The sequence below is a fragment of the Solanum stenotomum genome, unplaced genomic scaffold (assembly GCF_019186545.1).
Source record: "Solanum stenotomum isolate F172 unplaced genomic scaffold, ASM1918654v1 scaffold10289, whole genome shotgun sequence".
Taxonomy (NCBI): domain Eukaryota; kingdom Viridiplantae; phylum Streptophyta; class Magnoliopsida; order Solanales; family Solanaceae; genus Solanum; species Solanum stenotomum.
The window spans coordinates 4,283-24,125 of NW_026021000.1; the positions used below are offsets into that span (position 1 = coordinate 4,283).

General features: G+C 32.7%; 3 protein-coding genes across 3 annotated transcripts in view; 2 read left to right on the forward strand and 1 right to left on the reverse strand.

Annotated features, from left to right (window-relative positions):
- The first annotated feature begins 6,174 nt into the window (after window positions 1-6,174).
- LOC125849751 (uncharacterized) overlaps window positions 6,175-19,843 on the forward strand; it is a 36,498-nt gene continuing 22,829 nt past the window's right edge. The window contains exon 1 of the mRNA XM_049529721.1: window positions 6,175-6,179. The gene's annotated coding sequence lies outside the window, so the exon portion shown is untranslated. The remainder of the gene's footprint in view (window positions 6,180-19,843) is intronic.
- LOC125849747 (receptor-like protein EIX2) lies at window positions 11,400-14,282 on the reverse strand. Its single transcript, XM_049529716.1, has one exon. The coding sequence runs from the start codon at window positions 14,280-14,282 to the stop codon at window positions 11,400-11,402; it is 2,883 nt and encodes a 960-aa protein (XP_049385673.1).
- LOC125849752 (probable histone chaperone ASF1A) lies at window positions 16,596-19,514 on the forward strand. The gene is made up of 3 exons (XM_049529722.1): window positions 16,596-16,759; window positions 18,649-18,764; window positions 18,844-19,514. The coding sequence occupies exons 1-3, from the start codon at window positions 16,651-16,653 to the stop codon at window positions 19,201-19,203; spliced, it is 585 nt and encodes a 194-aa protein (XP_049385679.1). The 5' UTR covers window positions 16,596-16,650; the 3' UTR covers window positions 19,204-19,514.

Consider the following 19,843-nt stretch of genomic DNA (forward strand, 5'->3'; position numbering starts at 1 on the left):
AATTCAGAATTTGAATCTTTATAATGACCATCAATGGTGAACTCTTGTTTCTATAATTTTAAAGATTTGAAATTTCTATTTGAGAACATGATATTGTACAATTTTTTGATTTCTCTATTCCTCTTCTCGTCGTGTTTTTGGATAAAAACAGTGAAATATGGGCAAAAACTGATTTAAAAACAGTTGTTTAAATGAAAATTTCAAAAAAAAAAAAGAAGTAAGAGAAAGAAGGACACAGAAAGAGACGACGATGAAGAAGAAAAAAAAGAGGAGGAGAAAAAGGGCAGAGAAAGAGGCGAAGGAAGATAAACAGTATAATTTTTTAATTCTAAAAAATTGTTATATTTAGTTAGAAAAATTGTATTGCCATAGATGGTAAATATTTTTTTAATATTACATATTTATGTGATTTACCCTTTAAAATATGTAGCAAAAAGTTATTAGTTTGTAAAAATTATAGTCAAGAAAATAAAAGGATGAACTATAGTCTAATTCGTTATTTATATATAGCTATTTGTAACAGTTAAATCATGGCTAAATAATGTTATTTCTACTTTTTTTAGCCATGATTTATTTTATTAGCTACGATTTGAGCATGGCTAAATAATTTTATTTATTTATTTTTAATAACTAACAGTTACAGTAGTGTATATGAAATGTATCAATGATGTATACATAATGTATAAAAAATTAATTAAAAAATGTAAAATAATGTATAAACATGTATGAATATTGTGTAATTGGTATATGAATATGTATATATGATATATAAATAATTATGTAACATATCGAGGAATAGTAAAATATTTTCAAGTATTGTAAGCTTACCGGACTTTGGCCGGAGGAATAGTAAAGTGTGTTGTTTGTTACAAAAAAAAAAAATCGTATCGTTGGTATCAGAGCCTAGGAACTTTCATGGTATATATATAATTGATATGAAGAATTTCGGCATAGATATATTCTCTCGTTTATGGATCAAGAAGATATTAAAAGCACTCGACTAAAAGAGGTAGATATACCTCAAAACCTTGATTTGTTAAACAAATTGACTATTTCGAAAGTTAATATAAAAACCATTTATGATTATGGTTGGTTTGATAAGATTTCTAATAAACAGTTGATTAAAACAACTGAACAATCATTGGCGCTAAACTCGTCCGAACAAATTATTCGTTTATTAAATAAGCGTGATATTGAATTATATAAATCTCAGTATAAATTTTTGCATATTGGCATGGTTCAAATTGCTTTTAAACCTTTAACTCTTAAAGGGTTACCAGAGACTTTCTTAGCTGCTCTACGAGATGCGAGAAATTTAAATTTTCGTCAATCCTTGATGGGTTCGATAGAATCTATGGTGGCTTATGGTCCAGTTTATTTTAATGCTCAACCCAATTTACAGTTATCTTTGACTGATTCTAATATATCAGATGTTTTATCATTCGTTTGGACAATGTTTAACAGAGGATCAATTTTTATCTTTTGTTTTTCTGCAGATATAACAGATGATAAAGTATGTAATAAAGTAGCGCGATTTCTTGCTAGACCATAACAAGGTTCTATCGGAGAAATATGTTGAATAGCCAACGATATAGGATCACTGATCTGGCGGTAGTCCGCCAGGTCATAGATTAAGCAAGTCAATATCCTTAGAGGTAGTCCAACTACATAAGAATCGAAATACACAAGAATTTTAACGTAGTTTCTCAGACTACATAGTTTAATTATTTTACCCAAGTAAAGGGTCTGTCAAGAAGCTAATACATACTTTTATTAAGCCTATTGTCTGATAGTTCTAACCGGGTATAAGGTGCCCTACTTATCAAACTCAATTTCGGGCTAAAAACCACGGCACATCAGACGGAGTCATAAAGACAAAGCTAATAAAAGTAGTACTAGATCTGACTGTACCTCAATCTCAGAACCAAGTAGAGAAGCCATACTAAAATTCTTCTATATTTAAATAAAGCTTAGATTCATTCATGGTCTATATAAAAGAGAAGTTAGTTATCCGGCATAGATATAATTTTTTAGCCAGACATAGTCACGACTTAACTCAGAGATAAAAATTGAAAATAAAAAGAAGTACCTTGTAACAAACAGCACACTTTACTATTCCTCTGACCAAAGTCCGGTAAGCTTACAATACTTGAAAATATTTTATAAGTGGGGAGAGAGAGGGTTTCTAAAACCTCTCTCTAATAAGAGAAAAACAAACTTATTTATAGAAAAAAATATAGCATCTTTGTACAGGATACTGGCCCCTATCTGGGTCCTGGTAACAGTGTATCTACTGTTGGTGAATAGTGTTGCTACAGTAGCGCGGGCCCGCTACCGACGCGCCTAAGCTTTACACTTTGTCCTTTAATTTTGCCAAAAAATCTTCGGCTTTCTTCCGTGCATCCACTGGACTTTCTTCTTCATATTGTTGGGCTTCGTGCATATCTTCACTTGTTTCACTACGCATTGAAGAATCTGATTTTGCGTAATGACTTATATTTAGAAGAATCCTCTTCTTGACTTCTTCTAAATATCTCTTAATCATTTCATTTTGTTCTCCTTCATCATGATTAGAAATTTTTCTAGCCATATGTTTTACGGAGGTCGAGTCATCAGTCATAATTCCTTTATTAGGAATTGATTTATAATCTTGTATGGTTTTCGTAATTACATCCAGCAGTTCTCGTCCATATATGGACTTTGTTTGAAGATCTTTCTTCATCAACTTGTCCCAAAAATTATTATAATAAGTTCTGTATAGGCAAGGGATTTGTTCCTCAGTAAAATCTACTTTCGAAACCCATTTATGAATCCATGGAACAGAGAATTCTATAAAAAAATATATTTGTTCAATTTGTTGAAAATAACAAATATGTTCTTGATGATATAACTTGTTGAGATCTGGGGAAACTTTGACCCATTCTTTGTATAACTTGAGAAATGGTTCGGGCAATATTTTTATTGTTGGCCCGTGGTATGACCACCAGTTTAAAAACCAATTTGGTATAGGATTCGCAAATATCTTGGCACATACTTTTATAAACCAAGTATGTTTATGCCTCTCATTGTTATAACAGAGAACTTTATTGAATGCCTGAATATAATCCCAATAGGTAAAGCTTACCATGACTTTGTTTAGACTGAATTGTCTTTCAGTCATTGAGGAAATACCCCAATCTTCAATATGAATGACGTGTTTTATAATCATTTTAGAGAAGTTATAAACATTCTCACTTGTATTATATCCTGAAAAATGTTGAAATTCAACACCTGTGCTTATCAGCAGAGTCTCATAATACTTCCGAGTTTTGTATGACTCACTCGGGAAATAAAGCCCATTAACTAAATACCTCTGGAATATCTTCCAAGGTTCTTCTCTTCTCTGGATGTCAGAGTTTTCTAAGAGAAATATCATTTCTCTTTTTTCTACCTTTTCATATGTTTTGATATCATCAACTTCTTCTTTGGCGATTGAAGCAAAAGAATCACCTTGCTTTTGAGTTAGAAACTCCTGTAGTTTAGCATATAATGGATCACTTTCTGGAATATCTTCCAGATGTATTGATGATGAAGCTTTTTCTTGTGCTCTAGAGTTTAAGTTATATAAATTCATTCCTCCTTTTTGTATAATTGGAGTACTAGATGATGAAGATTCGTATGATGATTTTGATGAACTTGGGGATAATCTTCCCCTTCCGTGAGTATAACTGTCTTTTCCTCTAGCCTTGGTTATCCAAGGAGGATCCATCCTGCAAACATAGCATTTAGTTTTGATCATTCAAGAGGTTATATATTTTAATCATTCAAGAGGTTATAAACTTCATCACAATAAAATCTTTCATAAAGCTCTTGTTCAATCATGTAATTATTGACGATATCGATCACCATTCCGTCTATAATTTTCCATAATATAAGTTCCTTTAAATATCTATTAAGAGGAACTGCCTTCAAAATCGTAACCAAATTTTTATCAGGAAAGAAGTCAAGAAAACCCAGCAGAAGAAAGATATTCTCTTAATAAGAAGTCTGGGAGGGAATTATCACTTCCCTTTTTATACTGAATTTCGAAATCAAAAGGGGCTAATTGTGCCTACCACCTAGCAAAAATTAGTTTAGACGCATCATGTTTAAAATCTTTATCAAACATATATTTGACTGACTGAGCATCAGTTTTTATTAAAATTTTTTGATTATATAAATCATCTTGAAATTTTAAAACGCACTTAACGATAGTTAACATTTCATGAGCTACCGTTGCATATTTTTTCTGAGCATCGCTCCATTTTCCTGAATGAAATCGAATAAGATATTCATTTTTATCATACGGATTAATTTGTTTCAAAATACCTCTATACCCAATATTAGACGCGTCCGTCTCTACAATCTTTGGCCAAGCAGGATTAGCAAGGGTTAAATAAGGTAAATATTTAACTCTTTCTTTAATAGTCTTGACAAGATCTGTGAGGCTATTAGTCCAAGGCTTTTTATGATCTTTTTTTAGCCTGTCATATAACAGAACTAAATCTCGAGATAAATTCTTGTAGAACAGGGAAATGTAGTTTAAACTTCCCAGAAACCGCTGCAATTGCGTTTTATCTGTAATAATATCAGAAAATTTCGATGCGAATTCAATAGATCGCTGAATAGGAGTCATATTTCCTTGACAAATCAAATGACCCAAAAATCTAACTTCTGTTTGAAAAAGACTCATTTTAGGTTTAGATATGACCAAACCATTTTGAATAACTATTTTTTTAAAAATGTCTAAATGCTTAATATGCATTTCAAGAGTCTTTGAGTATACCAAAATATCATCAATATAAACTATGATGAAATCCAAATAGGGATTGAAAATATCATTCATTATCTTTTGAAATTCTGAGGGAGCATTTTTTAACCCAAAAGGCATTACATTCCATTCGTACTGTCCAAACGGAACATTAAATGTCGTTCTATATGAATGGTCTCTAAATATTTGGATTTGCCAATATCCAGATTTTAAATCAAATTTTGAAAAGATATTAGCATCATATAATCTGGTTAATAAATCTCTTTTATTAGGAATAGGATATATAATCCATTTTTAAAATTTATTTAAAGGTTTATAATTTATAACTAACCTGGGAACACCTCATTCTTTTTCTGTTGCGTTATTAACATAAAAGGCAGTACACGACCAAGGTGATTTGGAAGGCTTTATCAAACCCTTTTGTAATAAATTATCAATTTCTTTTTTGCAGAATTCAACCAATTCGGTATTCATCTGACAAGGACGAGATTTGGTAGGGATATTTTCCTCAGAGAAATCATCTTCATATGGAAGAGTTACAATATGCTTTTTCCGATTCCAAAAGGCACTAGGATGATCAACACAAATATCAATGGCCATTTTTTCAGAAATGAGTTTAATTTTTTCCTGTATTTTAGCAGATTTTAAAGTATCGAATATATTCATACTAAATACCTCAAGTTGTAAATAATCAACATGCTTTTGTTTCATTTCAATTAGAGCATTAATATCTCTAGAAATAGGCTCGGTGATAAAAGTATAACTAATATCTTGATTTTTATAAGTAGCAGAAAATCCTTTAGCATTTATATTAGTAAAAGGATAAATTGCATTTATAAAAGGAGTTCCTAGAATAATAGGAGGGTATAACTGATTTTTTACTAAGAAAAAGAAGTGAGGAATACAAACTTTATTCTGGCAAATACGAGTATTAGATAATTTATACTTTATATCTAAAGCATGACCAGATGCAGATTTAACCATATGAGTTGTTTTTTCAAAATATTTAGTAGGTACAAGACCTTCTTGAATGCAACTCACATCAGCGCCACTATCAATCATAGCAATGTTAGTTATAGAAAAAGTATTATCAATTAATATAGTACATTTAACATACCATTTATGAGCTGTAACAATTTGCATCATTCCTAAAAACATATTTTGTTTCAGATCAATATTCAAAGTGTTGGAAAGAATATTTTCTTCAGAGTAGATTCATCATCAACCTTATTTTTTTCTTTGCTATTAGCAGACTCAATCTGAGTAAGACGGTGATCATAAATAATATGATTTTGTTTAAGAAATTTAATTTCTTCCTTCAAATGTTCAATTTCCCCTTTTAAATCATCAAAAGAGGTATCACGAATAACCATGGTTTGTTTAGAAGAGAGTATTATGAACTTCAGACAAGGAGTAAGGAGCAGAATAATTAAAATCATTTTTAACCTTTTTATCACTAGGAATACTAGTTGAAGAGCTAGTTTTACTAGCAACCAATTGAATGATCTTTTCACGAAGAGTATTATCAGTAACTTTTTTTAGAAGTTGTATCACATTATCTGCAGTGATAGTGAACATATTCATGTCTTCAAACTGAGATTGTAGCTTGTAAAATTCATCATGTTCGCAGTGACAAGTATCACCATGACATTTGCAACCATCATTCGAATCTTTATGAACCTTAGAAGGCTCAGGTTGCTCATCCTCCGTTGCATAACTTGCTTCAGAATCATCATAATCTGATTCGGAACCAGAAGTATATAGAAAACTATAAATCTTCTCTTGAATATCATCATCAAGTTCTAGAGTCTTAAGCTTTTCCAGCTTACAATTTGGAGCTATATGCCCAAATTTTCCACATTTATAACACTTAATCTTATCAAGATTTCGCCTTGACCTATTCCTGGTAAATCTATGAGATTTACGATGAGTCCTACGCTCATCGTAAGCTTACCGGACTTTGGCTGGAGGAATAGTAAAGTGTGCTATTTGTTACAAGGTACTTCTTTTTATTTTCAATTTTTATCTCTGAGTTAAGCCGTGACTATGTCCGGCTAAAAAATTATATCTATGCCGGATAACTAACTTCTCTTTTATATAGACCATGAACGGATCTAAGCTTTATTTAAATATAGAAGAATTTTAGTATGGCTTCTCGACTTGGTTCTGAGATTGAGGTACAGTCAGATCTAGTACTACTTTTATTAGCTTTGGCTTTATGACTCCGTCTGATGAGCCGTGGTTTTTAGCCCGAAATTGAGTTTGATAAGTAGGGCACCTCATACCCGGTTAGAACTATCAGACAATAGGCTTAATAAAAGTATGTATTAGCTTCTTGACAGTCCCTTTGCTTGGGTAAAATAATTAAACCATGCAGTCTGAGAAACTACGTTAAAATTCTTGTGTATTTCGATTCTTATGTAGTTGGACTACCTCTAAGGATATTGACTTGCTTGATCTATGACCTGGCGGACTACCGCCAGATCAGTGATCCTGTATCGTTGGTATCTATATATATATATATATATATAATGTACAAATAATTATGTATTGTATATATAATATATCAATATTGTATAAATGTGTATAATCGTCTATCAAATTATATAAATAATTATTTAATGTATCAACATTTATTTAACTATCATTCATTCTCACCTTAATAAATAAAAAATAAACAAAAATAATAAAATATTAATTTTCCACCAAAAAGTGAAATAATTAAAGAAGGGGAAAAAAGCACAAAAAGTTTTTTTTAATAGCGTTATTTAGCCACGGTTAAAGTCGTGGCTAGGTAGCAATAAACTGTGGCTTATGTGTTGATTGCATCAAATATGACCTTTTTATTCAAATTGAGGTATTTCAGATCATTTTGTAAAATTGAGCTATAAAAATGGTTAATAAATGTTATGGACTCTCAGTTGGTGTAATTTCCCTTGTTTTATCTTAGAGAAGTTTTTAATCAAATTGTCATGGTCCAATATGGTACATACCGTCAATTTCGACGTAACAAATTTATTTCTCTGTAAGACTATACTATTAAAAAATATAAATAAGGATTTTCAGTAAGAGAGTTTAATTTATTTGTTTCTTGTTAGCTTTAGTTGCACTGTTAGGATTTTGAGTAAGGGAATTTAATTTATCTGTTTCTTGTTAGCTTTAGTTGCAGAGTCAAGATTTTCAGTAAGGGAATTTAATTTATATGTTTCTTGTTAGGATTAGTGACGGAGCCAGGATTTTAATTAAAAGAGCTTACTTGGTTGTTACGCTTTTCCCATTATTTGCTAGATTTAGTTGCTATATATGTCTTATTTACTGTTGTATTCTCCTTTTTAAACAACTTTATTATGCGTTACTTGAATCGATGGTCTTTCCGTAACAACCTCTCTATCTCCATGAGGTAAGGTTAAGGTTTGTGATTCACTTGTGCAATTACATTGATACGTTGCTGTTGTAAATTGATAATTGGTCTGGATGCTGCCTTTTTGTGCTGTATGTTAACAAGCCCAACATTTTTTTTTTTGACTCGAGTTTAAAAATAAGGTCTGCACTCCACTTGTGGGTATATACTGGGTATGTTGTTGTAAACTGATAATTGGTCTAACAGTAGTGGTGAATGCAGCCTCTGCTTTGCTTGTTAACTGACCTCAACATTTCTTGACTCAAGAGTTTACAAGTATGTGAAAAACTACTAAAATTTTAATAAATACTAAATCGGAAGTCCGCCTTTGTTGTTTTAAGGATTATTTAGGTAACTTTGCGCGCTTTGTCTTAGATTCATTCTCCATGGCGATTATTTTGGTAAAGAATGAGTCATATGCATCATATTGAAGCATGTTTTACGGTCTTTCTTATGTTCTGACTTTTTTTCCTTTCGAAATATTCAGGACTCAAAATGAAAATGATATGTCTGTAATCATTTAAAATTTATTAAATATAAATTTATAAAATGATTCGAATTATATTAAATTCATGAATATATTAGTTCAAATAAATATCATGAATTAATATAATTGGCCTAATTATTCATGTCCAATAAATATGAATTTAATTAAAGTCAAAATTAATTGATTTGGGCTATAGATGAGCCCAATTTGTTAAGTCCAATGTCATCTTATCCTACATGCCCATTCTTTTGGTGTCACGTGGCAAATGACATGGCATGCCAAGTCAAACAAAGAAGCCAATAGGATCATGACGTCAAAGATGACAAACCCGCTCAATCCCATATGCCATGTTACTTAAATCTGATTGGCCGAAGGAAATCTTGTTCCAATCGCAACTCCTCTGCTCTAAAACTATAAATAGGGGTCCTCATAATTTAGAAAAGGGACATAAAATTTTAAACAAGAAGTTAGAGAAAATCCGTGGTACAAACGCCATAAAAGAATTCAAGCAATCAAGTTCAAGAACGATCAAGATCAAGACCATCAGATTCAAGAACAAGCTCGAAGCCCTTGAATTCAAACAAAAGTCAAGATCATAAAAGTTCAAAGTTCAAATTCATCGAAGATTCAAGATCAAACTTTACAGCCCTTGAATTTATATTTGAAAAGGCGAATTCAGAGAAATCATAGAGATTGTAACACTCGCACTTTGAAATAATAAATATGATTGTTACTATAATTTTCCGTTCTTGATTATTATTTTCTCGATGCGAATTTTATTGTCTACAATCTCATAATGTTAAGAGACATAACGTTGAAGGGGACAAACTTGATAGACTTACCAATCTTCCTATTAATGTCAAACACCAGATTCAGGAGCAATTCTCTATGGAGGAAGCTACAAAAATGAGCGTTTTGTCTACACCGTGGAGATATGTTTGGGCTTCAAATCCCAAACTTGTATTTTCTCCTCAGTTTTTCCAGGGAAAGCCATTAACAGACGTTGTTGATACAATTCTGTGCAGCACTGTGGAAACATTATGACATTCTGCGTGAACATTTCATCAATACCTTGTTCTCAACACATAGTTATCGATCAATGGATGCTTTTATTGTCAAGAAAAGGTGTCACTGATCTCACCCTTCGGAATCAATCCAATGCTCTTTACAAATTACCTTGAGCTTGTCCAACTGCATTTTCAAGCCGCCATGAGACTTTAGGGGTTTCCACAAGCTCAAAAACCTCACTCTACTTAAAGTTGTCTTGGAATTAAACGACGTTAGTACTTCTTTCTTGTGGATGCCATACCTTGTGACTCTGCAGGTGAGGGTGTGTAGTGGTTTTCCTGACTCGAAACTATATGCTCCAAGACTTTCTGAAATATTTTTCCTTACCATGACAACTGAAAACCTTGAGTTGAGTCATTTCATGGACTGTCGGAAGATGAAAACAGTTATACTTGTATCATCAAAACAGAATCAAGACACAACGACAGTTACTACCTCAAGTGTTTTGCTACTGAAGCAGAGAGGCTCCCGGCATACCTCAACAGCTTGAATGCTATCACTATATTTGAGTTTGATTTTGATGATGAAGATCAAATATTTTCTCTTCTACGAATGCTTATAGTTTCTCCGAATTTGGCTGTCCTTCATTTAGTGTTGAGCTCGAAGAAGAAGACAGATGGCATGGAAGTGAACGTCGTAAATCATTTTGAAGGACCAGCTTACAGGACACTAGGAGTACTGCACAAGCTTCAGAGATTGATAATAAAAAGTTTCCATGGTTCAAAAATCAAAATGTTCTTTGTAAAGTTTATATTCACGTCTGCACCTTTACTCCTGAAGACCATCATTCATGAATATGCAGAAATTGAAATTGAAAATGCATGTAAACCGTCGATCAAACACAAGCATCTTGACTCCGGATGGTTCGAGTCAGGTTGGAGGGTAAGTGGAAACACTAATGATGGCGTGGAAAAACAAAAAGACATCTTGACTCTTGTCTTTATAAATGACTAAAGAGTAGAGTATTCTGTAATATATTAGAACAAATCTTGACTTTGCCCAAACTTTTGCGCAGCAGCTTGGTGTACAAAACATTTCGTGTTCTTCTGTATAAACAGATCACACAAACGATAATGACAGGTACCTCTCTTAAATGTGGGATTTATAAGCAAATAACGTAAAAATCCGTTACATGATTACATGTTGATGTATACAAGTTAAACTAGAAAAGGAAAGGTGTTTGTGACAAACACAAAGGAAATAAGAAAATATATATAGGGTGTTGGTATTTATTATTTTGCATTATTTGCAAATACATATAAGATTCATGTCTGCAAATTGCTAGATTTATGGTAATTTCACCATAAATATCAAGATCTCCCACAAGTGAAAAGTTGTGGGAGTAGTCTTATCATGACCTGAGATTTTGGGTCGTGACAGATCCAAAATCTCAGGTCATGATGAGTCTCTTCTCGAGTCTAGAGAGATCATGATCAGCAACTCGATGAGAGACACGTGTACATTCATGCACGAGCTTGCCATTATAGAAAAAATATTTATGTTTTTAGTACAATGAAGTCTGAAAAAAAATATATATATGTTACAATCTTTACATTATAATGTTCTGCATTACAATTCTGACACTCTAATCTCTGCATAACTTGTGTGTCAACTGTCAACCAGACAACCTCTCATAGAAGTACATACACGACTTGTCATAGACGTCGAGCCAAGCATTGGAAAACGTGCACCACGCCACGATTCCTTGTCTTGTACAAAATGAAGAGGATACCCAAGAAGCCAACACAAAAACCAGGTGCAATTCCAGCATAAAACCACTTGTGTTCATCAACATCTTGATCATGATCACCATCTTGAGGAGTTTGTTTATTTACATTTGATGTTCCATTGCCATTGCAACTTTTCTTGATCAATATTCCACAAAGTCTAGGATTACCAACATAAAATGATTGATCATCCAAAGATTGGAGCTGATTTCCAGTAGGAATTGGACCCGAAAAATCGTTATATGACAAGTTCATGTAGCTCAAATAATTCAAAGAAGCTAAACTTTGAGGAATTGAACCAGAAAGTTTGTTATGTGACAAATCAAGCGACTCCAATTGCTTCAAATCACCTATCTCTTTTGGTATGCTCCCATTAAGACTATTTCTAGACAAATTCAAGTATTGTAAGTATACCAATTTTGTTAACTCCTTAGGGATACCTCCAACAAGTTTATTTTCAGAAAGATCCAAAATTCTTAGTAACAAAATTTGTTCACCAACATACTCGAGTGGTATTCCTTTCATAAAACTTTCAACTCTTTGTCCAAATACTTCACCAGGTCCACGAATACGACCACACGAAAAGTTTCCAAAACAACTCGGAATAGTTCCATACAAGTTATTACCAGCAAGATTTAGCCAACATAGAGATGAGATTTGACATAGTTCTAATGGGATAACACCGTAAAATTGATTAGAATTTAGCCTCAAGAGTTCCAAACTCTGTAGCTTTTCGCCAATCCATGTAGGAAAAACATCCTTCAACTTGTTTTCTCCTAAGTCTAGTCTTTCTAACCATGTCAAATTTTGAAAAGACAAAGGGATTTTACCTTGTAAGTTGTTCTTTTGCAAATGCAAAAACCTAAGTGGCAAATCACCTAAAGAACTTGGGATTTCACCTTCAAGACTATTATCAGCCAAATTTAATGATCTCAACCCTTCCAAGTTACTCAAACATGAAGGGATTCGTCCGGATAACAGATTCTTTGAAAGATCAATCGAATTCAAAAGTTGAGCATCACACAACACGCTTATACCACCGACTAATTTGTTAACAGAGAGATCCAGAGTGGTCATGAACAACGTTATATTGCTCAACCAATTCGGGATCATATCAGAAATGTTAGCATCAGACATAATAAGAGTATCAAGAATTGACTGTTTTTGTAGCCATTGAGGAAAATCAGGCCCTACTTTTACTGAAGCCATCCCAATCTCTTTGACTTGGAAAGTTGGATACCAATTGGAACTCACATTCAAAACCAAGTTTTCGTTTTTAGACAAGTGCAATTTCATCAATTTGCTTAATTTTACAAAGTGGAGTTCAGAAACAATACCGGTGAATAAGTTCTCCGAGATATCTAGCTCTTCAAGATTCGATAACTGTCCAATACTCGAAGGAATGCTCCCATTCAACTTGTTGTTTGATATCCTTAGAAACCTCAAATTTGACAGCTTGCTTATTGAAGATGGAATTTCACCATATAATAAGCTATTAGTACTGTCAATAACTTCAAGATTCTTGTGCATTGACATTCCTTCAGGAAAGAAGTCACTGAATTTTGTATTTCCCATGTATAGCTCCTTCAAACGATTCTCGAGACAACTCGATGGATCTCTTATAAAAGTTGGAAGCAGTCCACTGATTTCATTATCTGACAAATCAAGCACACTTAATCGACAGAAAATGCTCGTTAAACCCTCGGGGATCAGCCCTTTTAACGTGTTAAATCTCAACTTAAGTACAGAAAGTGAAGTCAGATTTCCAAGTAAATGGAGACTAGAGAAGTGGATGTCATTCCCTAATAAATCCAAATAAACCAAGTTGTTCAACTTACTCAATGAACTCAACAACGAATCGCCAAATCCATTATTAGAAACATCTAATACTCTTAGTGAACTAAGCTTCTCAAGAACATTAGTTGGATCATCAAACTTGTTTTGACCACCAAGATGAAGATTCATGAGCATTGTAAGATTAGAAAACCATGGAGGGATGATGGAGGAATTCTCCGAGCTCATTCCAATCGCGTTATCATGGATATTGAGTGAACTAAGAGATGTGAAATTAACTTGTGTAAAAGAAGGCAAAATGTTGAGGTTACAACCTTCTAAGTTCAATGAAAGCAATGAAGGCAACATGTTAATTGAATTCCAAAGATCTTTAGTATCTTCAATAACCAATTGAGAAAGATCAAAACTTTTCAAAGAAGAAAACTTAGATATCCAACTCAAACTATCAACTCTGAGATCATTTCCTGGTCCGATAATGTAGCCATAACATCCACCAAGATAAAGATGTTCTAATCTCGACAAATTCCCAAGATTTTTGGGAATATATCCACCAAAACCAGCACAGGAAAGATTAAGAAATCTCAAGTTCATTAACAATCCAAAAAAAGGTGGAATTTGGATACTTGAAAAGTAGTTGTGACTCAAGTCTAAGTAACTCAAATGTTTCAATTTAACCAAAGAAGGACTTAACTCACCTCTCAAGAAGTTTTTAGTGTGATTATCTAACACCCTTTGTGGATATTCACCATCTAGAAGATAATTCTTGTAATGCAAATCAATTTTGACAACATCTCCTGTTTTTTCATCACAAAAAACTCCATCCCATTTGCAACAATTTTGTCCTGTCCATGATGACAAACGATTCGAGTTATCGATTAGGCCATTCTTGAATTCAATCAGAGCTTTTTGGTCATTTTCAGAACAAGTTGTATTGGAATGATGAGTTTTAGTGAAACCAACTTCAAGATTGGTGACAAAAACAAGAAGTAGCAGAATCAAAAAGGGATGGTAGTTCATTTTTTTTTATTCGAGTATAGTGCTATTGTTCTGTTTTCTTGAGGGGTTTTAGCTTTTAAGAACTTCAATATCTGTTCTAAGTGTTGAAGGAGTTGAACAAATAGAAGTTTGTTGAGAGAATTCAATATGAGTGGTAGACAATGTCAAGTTTGATTTTTGAGTTAAGAAGTGTGAAGTTGGCATAATACTAGTTCGGCATAATACAAAAACATGATCATTAACTTGGGTTCAACGGATAACTATGTCCTCCAAATTTGAGTATGCACAAGTAGACACTTAAACTTGTATAAAATTGAATAAGTAGACACACGTGTCCTACATGCCATAATACATGTAGGACGCCACGTAGGACACAAAATTTCCATGTAGGGTGCCATGTAGGACGGATGTGTCTATTTGTTCAATTTTATACAAGTTTAAGTGTCTACTTGTGCACATTCAAAGTTAAAGGTTATAGTTGTCAACTGACGCCAATTTAAGAGTCATGTTTATGTATTATGCCTACTAATTCTAATAGACTATATATTGAGTGTGCGAACATAGCTAGTTTCATGTTGATGATTGAAAAATGAAAGTAAATATAAGATGTAGGATGTATCGAGACTTGTATTGGAGTTACTAATGTACGAAAATAGCATGGGGCCCGACTCGCTGTCTTTGCTTACTAGTAGGCCATTTTACTATCTTTATTCAACACAGAGAGAAGTTTATGACATAGATGGTTATAAATACTCAAATAATTTGGGGTGACACATAATTAAAAGGGGAGGTGGGGGGTGCAAACAAAAATCATGTACATTGAAAAGAAAAGGAAACTACGTATAAAATGTATGATAATATTCTTAAGGATGTAAGGAGAAATCGTTCGAGTTTGACTCAAAACGAATAATATTACATCTTGTTAAGATTATCGTTAGGTTCATTTAGCCAAATATTATGGTCAAAGACTGATTTAGGATCTTAATATGACTAGTTCAATTTTTAGGTTCTTATCAATAAATTAAAATTATGAATTTAATATATTTTAATGTTTATTAAAAATTTAGTATATGTGTATATGACTTGGTCAACTTGACTTTTGCAAAGACCAGTCAATTTATATGTAGTGGAAAAAGACTGGCATCTTTATATGCTAGTGAAATATAAATATATTAATTTGACTATGGTGCACTCGTTTTTGCAATTACTACTTCAATATAGTGGAAAAAAAGATTGGGCTAGCCCAACTCGTGTATATTTCAATTAAATTCATCGAATATTTACCATTTTATATCAACATAAATATCAGATAGTCTTGGTATCATTATTGTTTTTTTGTTTAGAAATTACTTATTAGTTAATGATACTATAAGAGTATATATGTATATTGTTGTGGTATCATTAAGGTTTCTTGTTAAGAAATTACTCATTAGTCAATTATATTATAAGAGTATATATATATATGTGATATACCTTAATGATACCAATACAATATATATATATATATATATAATGATTTAGTATCAATTTAGCGAAATTATCAGCCTTTATGATACCAATACAATATATGATACTGATTCAATATCAGTTAAGCGAAATTACTATCCTTAATGATACCAATACAGTATATGATACTAATTTAGTATCAGTTAAACGAAATTAGTAAAGGGGTGTATAGTGTAATTATTTAATGGGTATGAATGTAAATGGGTATATGTTTGTAATTATTTTACTTTTATGGGATATTTGCTTATTTTCCTCTAGTTTTTATTCACTAAAGCTTAGACATATCAAAAGAAATAATGTGCGTATTTTTATATTCACTAATATTTGAATTTAATACTTTATGACTAATCATCTACTTTATTGATTACTAAGCTACACCCTTAAACACAACAATTCAATAACATTATTTCAAGCCATAAAGAGATGTAGAATTTCTCAAATGTTTACATTAGTGGGATAGATTTATAAGTTATAAACACCATAATATAAAAAATAATTATTTATACAATTTAACATATTATAATAATGTGTGTATTAGAAAGAAGATTGCATATGAATAAAATAATTTTGAAGTAGAATTTTAAAACTAGTATATTATTTTCATTTTTATCTTTTTATTTGTATTTTCATTGGCAATTTACAAAATAAGTAACTTGATAGATTAAATAAAACAAATTTAATAATTAAGAAAAAACAAATATAAAAATAAAGGGAGGTATAACATATATGCAATAATTAAAACAAAATTTTAATATATTTTCGCGGCTTTTATGAAAATTCAAAAAACTCCCGCTATTTTTGAAAGTGCTATTTATACCAATTTTCTAGTACGATTTGGCGGGTTTTCGATTAGGGTTTCGGATTCGGAGAATTTTCTAGAAAGATGAGCGCCGTCAACATTACGAACGTCGCCGTACTGGATAATCCGGCACCGTTTCTCAGTCCTTTCCAGTTTGAGATCTCGTATGAGTGCCTCGATGCTCTTAAAGACGGTAAAATTTTCATTCTTCTGTCGTTTTATTTCCTTTTTGATGTCAAAATTGTTTGTTTTTGGGGAAAAATTAAGCTAATAGTTTGCAGTAGCAGCGGTGATATAGTTGTAAATGCGTTTTTAGTTGAGCTTTCGAAGTCAGAATTCAGAGCTTAGGTTTGTTAAGTTTGGAGCCTAGTTAGGTGGGAAAATTATTCAATTTGATTATTTCTCTGTTGCGAAGTGATTTAAATTTGTTATTTGAGAAGAGGAAATGAGATTATCGAGGTGTTAATTCCTATTTATCTTTGAATTTTTGGAGCTTGATTGATTATTTTTAGCGGGTTAAAGTTTTCACGAACTGATGTTATTGAGTTATGTACATGTTTATTATACTGTTTTACCTTTCCATATCTCTATAATAATGTTCAGTACTTGTGATATAATAGAAACGACAATTGTGAACATCTATCGGAAACAACCTCTCCGAGGTAGGTATAATGTATGTTTACACTATATCCTTCTCAAATCCCATTTTGTAGTTATGCAAGCATGCACCGGTAAGGTGATTAGAAAAAATTGTAACAACTGTCATACAAAGTGAAAACACGGTGTACAGTAAAATGCTTAGCTGAAAAGATACAAATAGATATGTTAATGAAATACGAGGCCTCAATCAAATGGGACAGTGGGTAGAGTCGAGCTTTTTTCAACTGAGGAGTAGCCTTTGGTCCTTCTTTTGGTGCACCTATAGAATTCCAAGTTGTATAGGAAATTGAGTGGAGGTGCTGCTACATAGTTGTTCTCATAGCATATCAGTTTTGAACTGAATTTCACTTGCTTTGTTGAGAAATCCTTTTGTTTCTAAGTCAGTTTCCAAGAATATACTGCAAGTAATGGTTGTGGGAAGGGTTCATTTCTGTTACCTGTTGCTAAGATTTCCCTATAGTTATGTGAATTAGACAAAAAGACTTGTCCACTTCAATATAAATCGTCCACTTCCACAACTTAATCTATATTGAAACTCTAAATATCAGAATAGCTTATATAGTTGTGTGGAACAAGGTTAGAGTAAAATTGGTAAGATCTTACTTTAGCTTTTGTGACACTACCTGCATCAATACTCATTCTCTTCCTGAAGCATTAGTGCATGAGTTGAGTAGTCTACTTTATCTTGAAAACCCACCACTCAAAAGAATGTTCCCTCTAATACTTTCTCCTATTATCTAACGCTCTGATATGGGTCATTTAGAAAAGAGAAATAAGAGAGCATTTGAGGGGGTAGAGTCAAGTTTTACTCAGGTGAGGAGTAGCCTCTGCTCACTTATCTTCTTTTGGTGCACCTCTAAAGTTCCTTATTGTATAGAAGAATGGGTGGATTTTGTAGATTCTTTACCTTTTGGTATATCCTTTATATGCGACCAGCTCAACCGTGTCTATGAATGAAATACTTTTACCTTACAAGAAAATAAATAAATCATCTAATGCTCTGATTAGTGATTACCCCCTTGTGTTAAGTGTCAACTATATATAATTTTTCCAGCATCTTGTGATTTGTCTCAACCCTCAATGGTTATTGGTTAGGACTTTTAGAAAGGATCTAAAATTAAGCAATCCCCAAAGAGAACCCCCTTGGGATCAGTAATTTTCTTGAACTACATTTCTTTTTGTTATGTTCACTATTCAAACAGTTCCTTTTCCTTGTGCTCTTTTATTTGTCATAGACTGTTCATGACTTCATGTAACTTAAGTTGTTACTGAAACTTTCTGTCTTGCATTCATGGTTCATCTTGTCTGAAAGATTGAAATTCTTTAAGGTTAAATTAGTTGAGTATGTGAATTTCGCAAATAGGATTTCCCTTCAGAAATCAGAAGTATCAACTCTACCTTCTGACCATTTCATTTGTTCAGATTTAGAGTGGAAGCTGACTTATGTGGGATCTGCTGAGGATGATACTTATGACCAACAACTAGAAAGTGTTTTTGTTGGACCTGTAAATGTTGGGAAATATCGTTTTGTGCTTCAGGTAACGAATACTCTTTTTAACTTTTCAATCTCACTTAATTGTGCTAGAGATTGAGACTTATGCTGAAACCAATTTGCAGGCTGATCCCCCTGAACCATCCAAAATTCGCGAAGAAGATATTATTGGTGTCACAGTATTGCTATTAACATGCTCTTATGTGGGTCAAGAATTTATTCGAGTAGGATACTATGTGAACAATGATTATGATGATGAACAACTAAAAGAAGAACCGCCTCAGAAGGTTTTGGTTGATAGGATCCAGAGGAATATTTTGGTTGACAAACCTCGAGTCACAAAATTCCCCATTAATTTCCATCCAGAAAACAATGAAGATGGAGAACAAGCTCCTCCTCCTGACAATGCAACAGAAGAAAAGGTGCTTGGAGAAGAGCCTGTTTCTTCACCCAAGCAATGTAATGAGCAGTGTCCTCAAACTTGAGAAACAACAAGCAAGACAAACTGCTTTAGCTGTCAAAAAATTCTCCCTTCAGAGTTTGATATTTCAATGATGTAGTGTGCCATCTTGTTATAATCTACAAATCTTGAGTGTTGATGGTATATTTTTAATTTCTGCCTCAACATGTACACATCGATTGTTGTATCTGCTATAGTCATATCTCGCCGAGACAAGTGATTCTCAAACCAAATGTTGATTTGTAATCCAGTATTGAGTTACATGTGATTTCTGCAAACGTTTTATCTTTGATTGTTATACTAGATGCTATTCCAGTCTCTTATTTGGTGCTTGAATTTCCAATTTGTGCTTTGTTCTAGTTTATATTGACTGGCTTGGACTTAGCTTGACGTTCAATCCTAGATGTCCGAAAGGAAACTGTGGAGTCAAAAACTTGGTAGTTATGGAACACTTACAGAAGCAGAATTTTGACAGAGAAGTTGTGATTGTTGTTCATTACTAAGTTACACCAACAGATATGTCAAACTAGGCAACTCTTGCGAGTTCTATAAGAAGAAATGTTGTACGTCACCCTTTTTCTGCGAAGAAGTTCACAGATCTCCCCATTTACCATGGGAGATAAACTTATCCAAGTCGATCTTTCTATGTATTTTTAGAAAAGGAA

Coding starts and splice junctions, on each gene's coding strand:
- LOC125849747 (XM_049529716.1), bottom strand. CDS start 14,282: ATGAACTACCATCCCTTTTTGATTCTGCTACTTCTTGTTTTTGTCACC.
- LOC125849752 (XM_049529722.1), top strand. CDS start 16,651: ATGAGCGCCGTCAACATTACGAACGTCGCCGTACTGGATAATCCGGCA. Junction 16,760..18,648: donor CCTCGATGCTCTTAAAGACG/GTAAAATTTTCA, acceptor TCATTTGTTCAG/ATTTAGAGTGGAAGCTGACT. Junction 18,765..18,843: donor AATATCGTTTTGTGCTTCAG/GTAACGAATACT, acceptor ACCAATTTGCAG/GCTGATCCCCCTGAACCATC.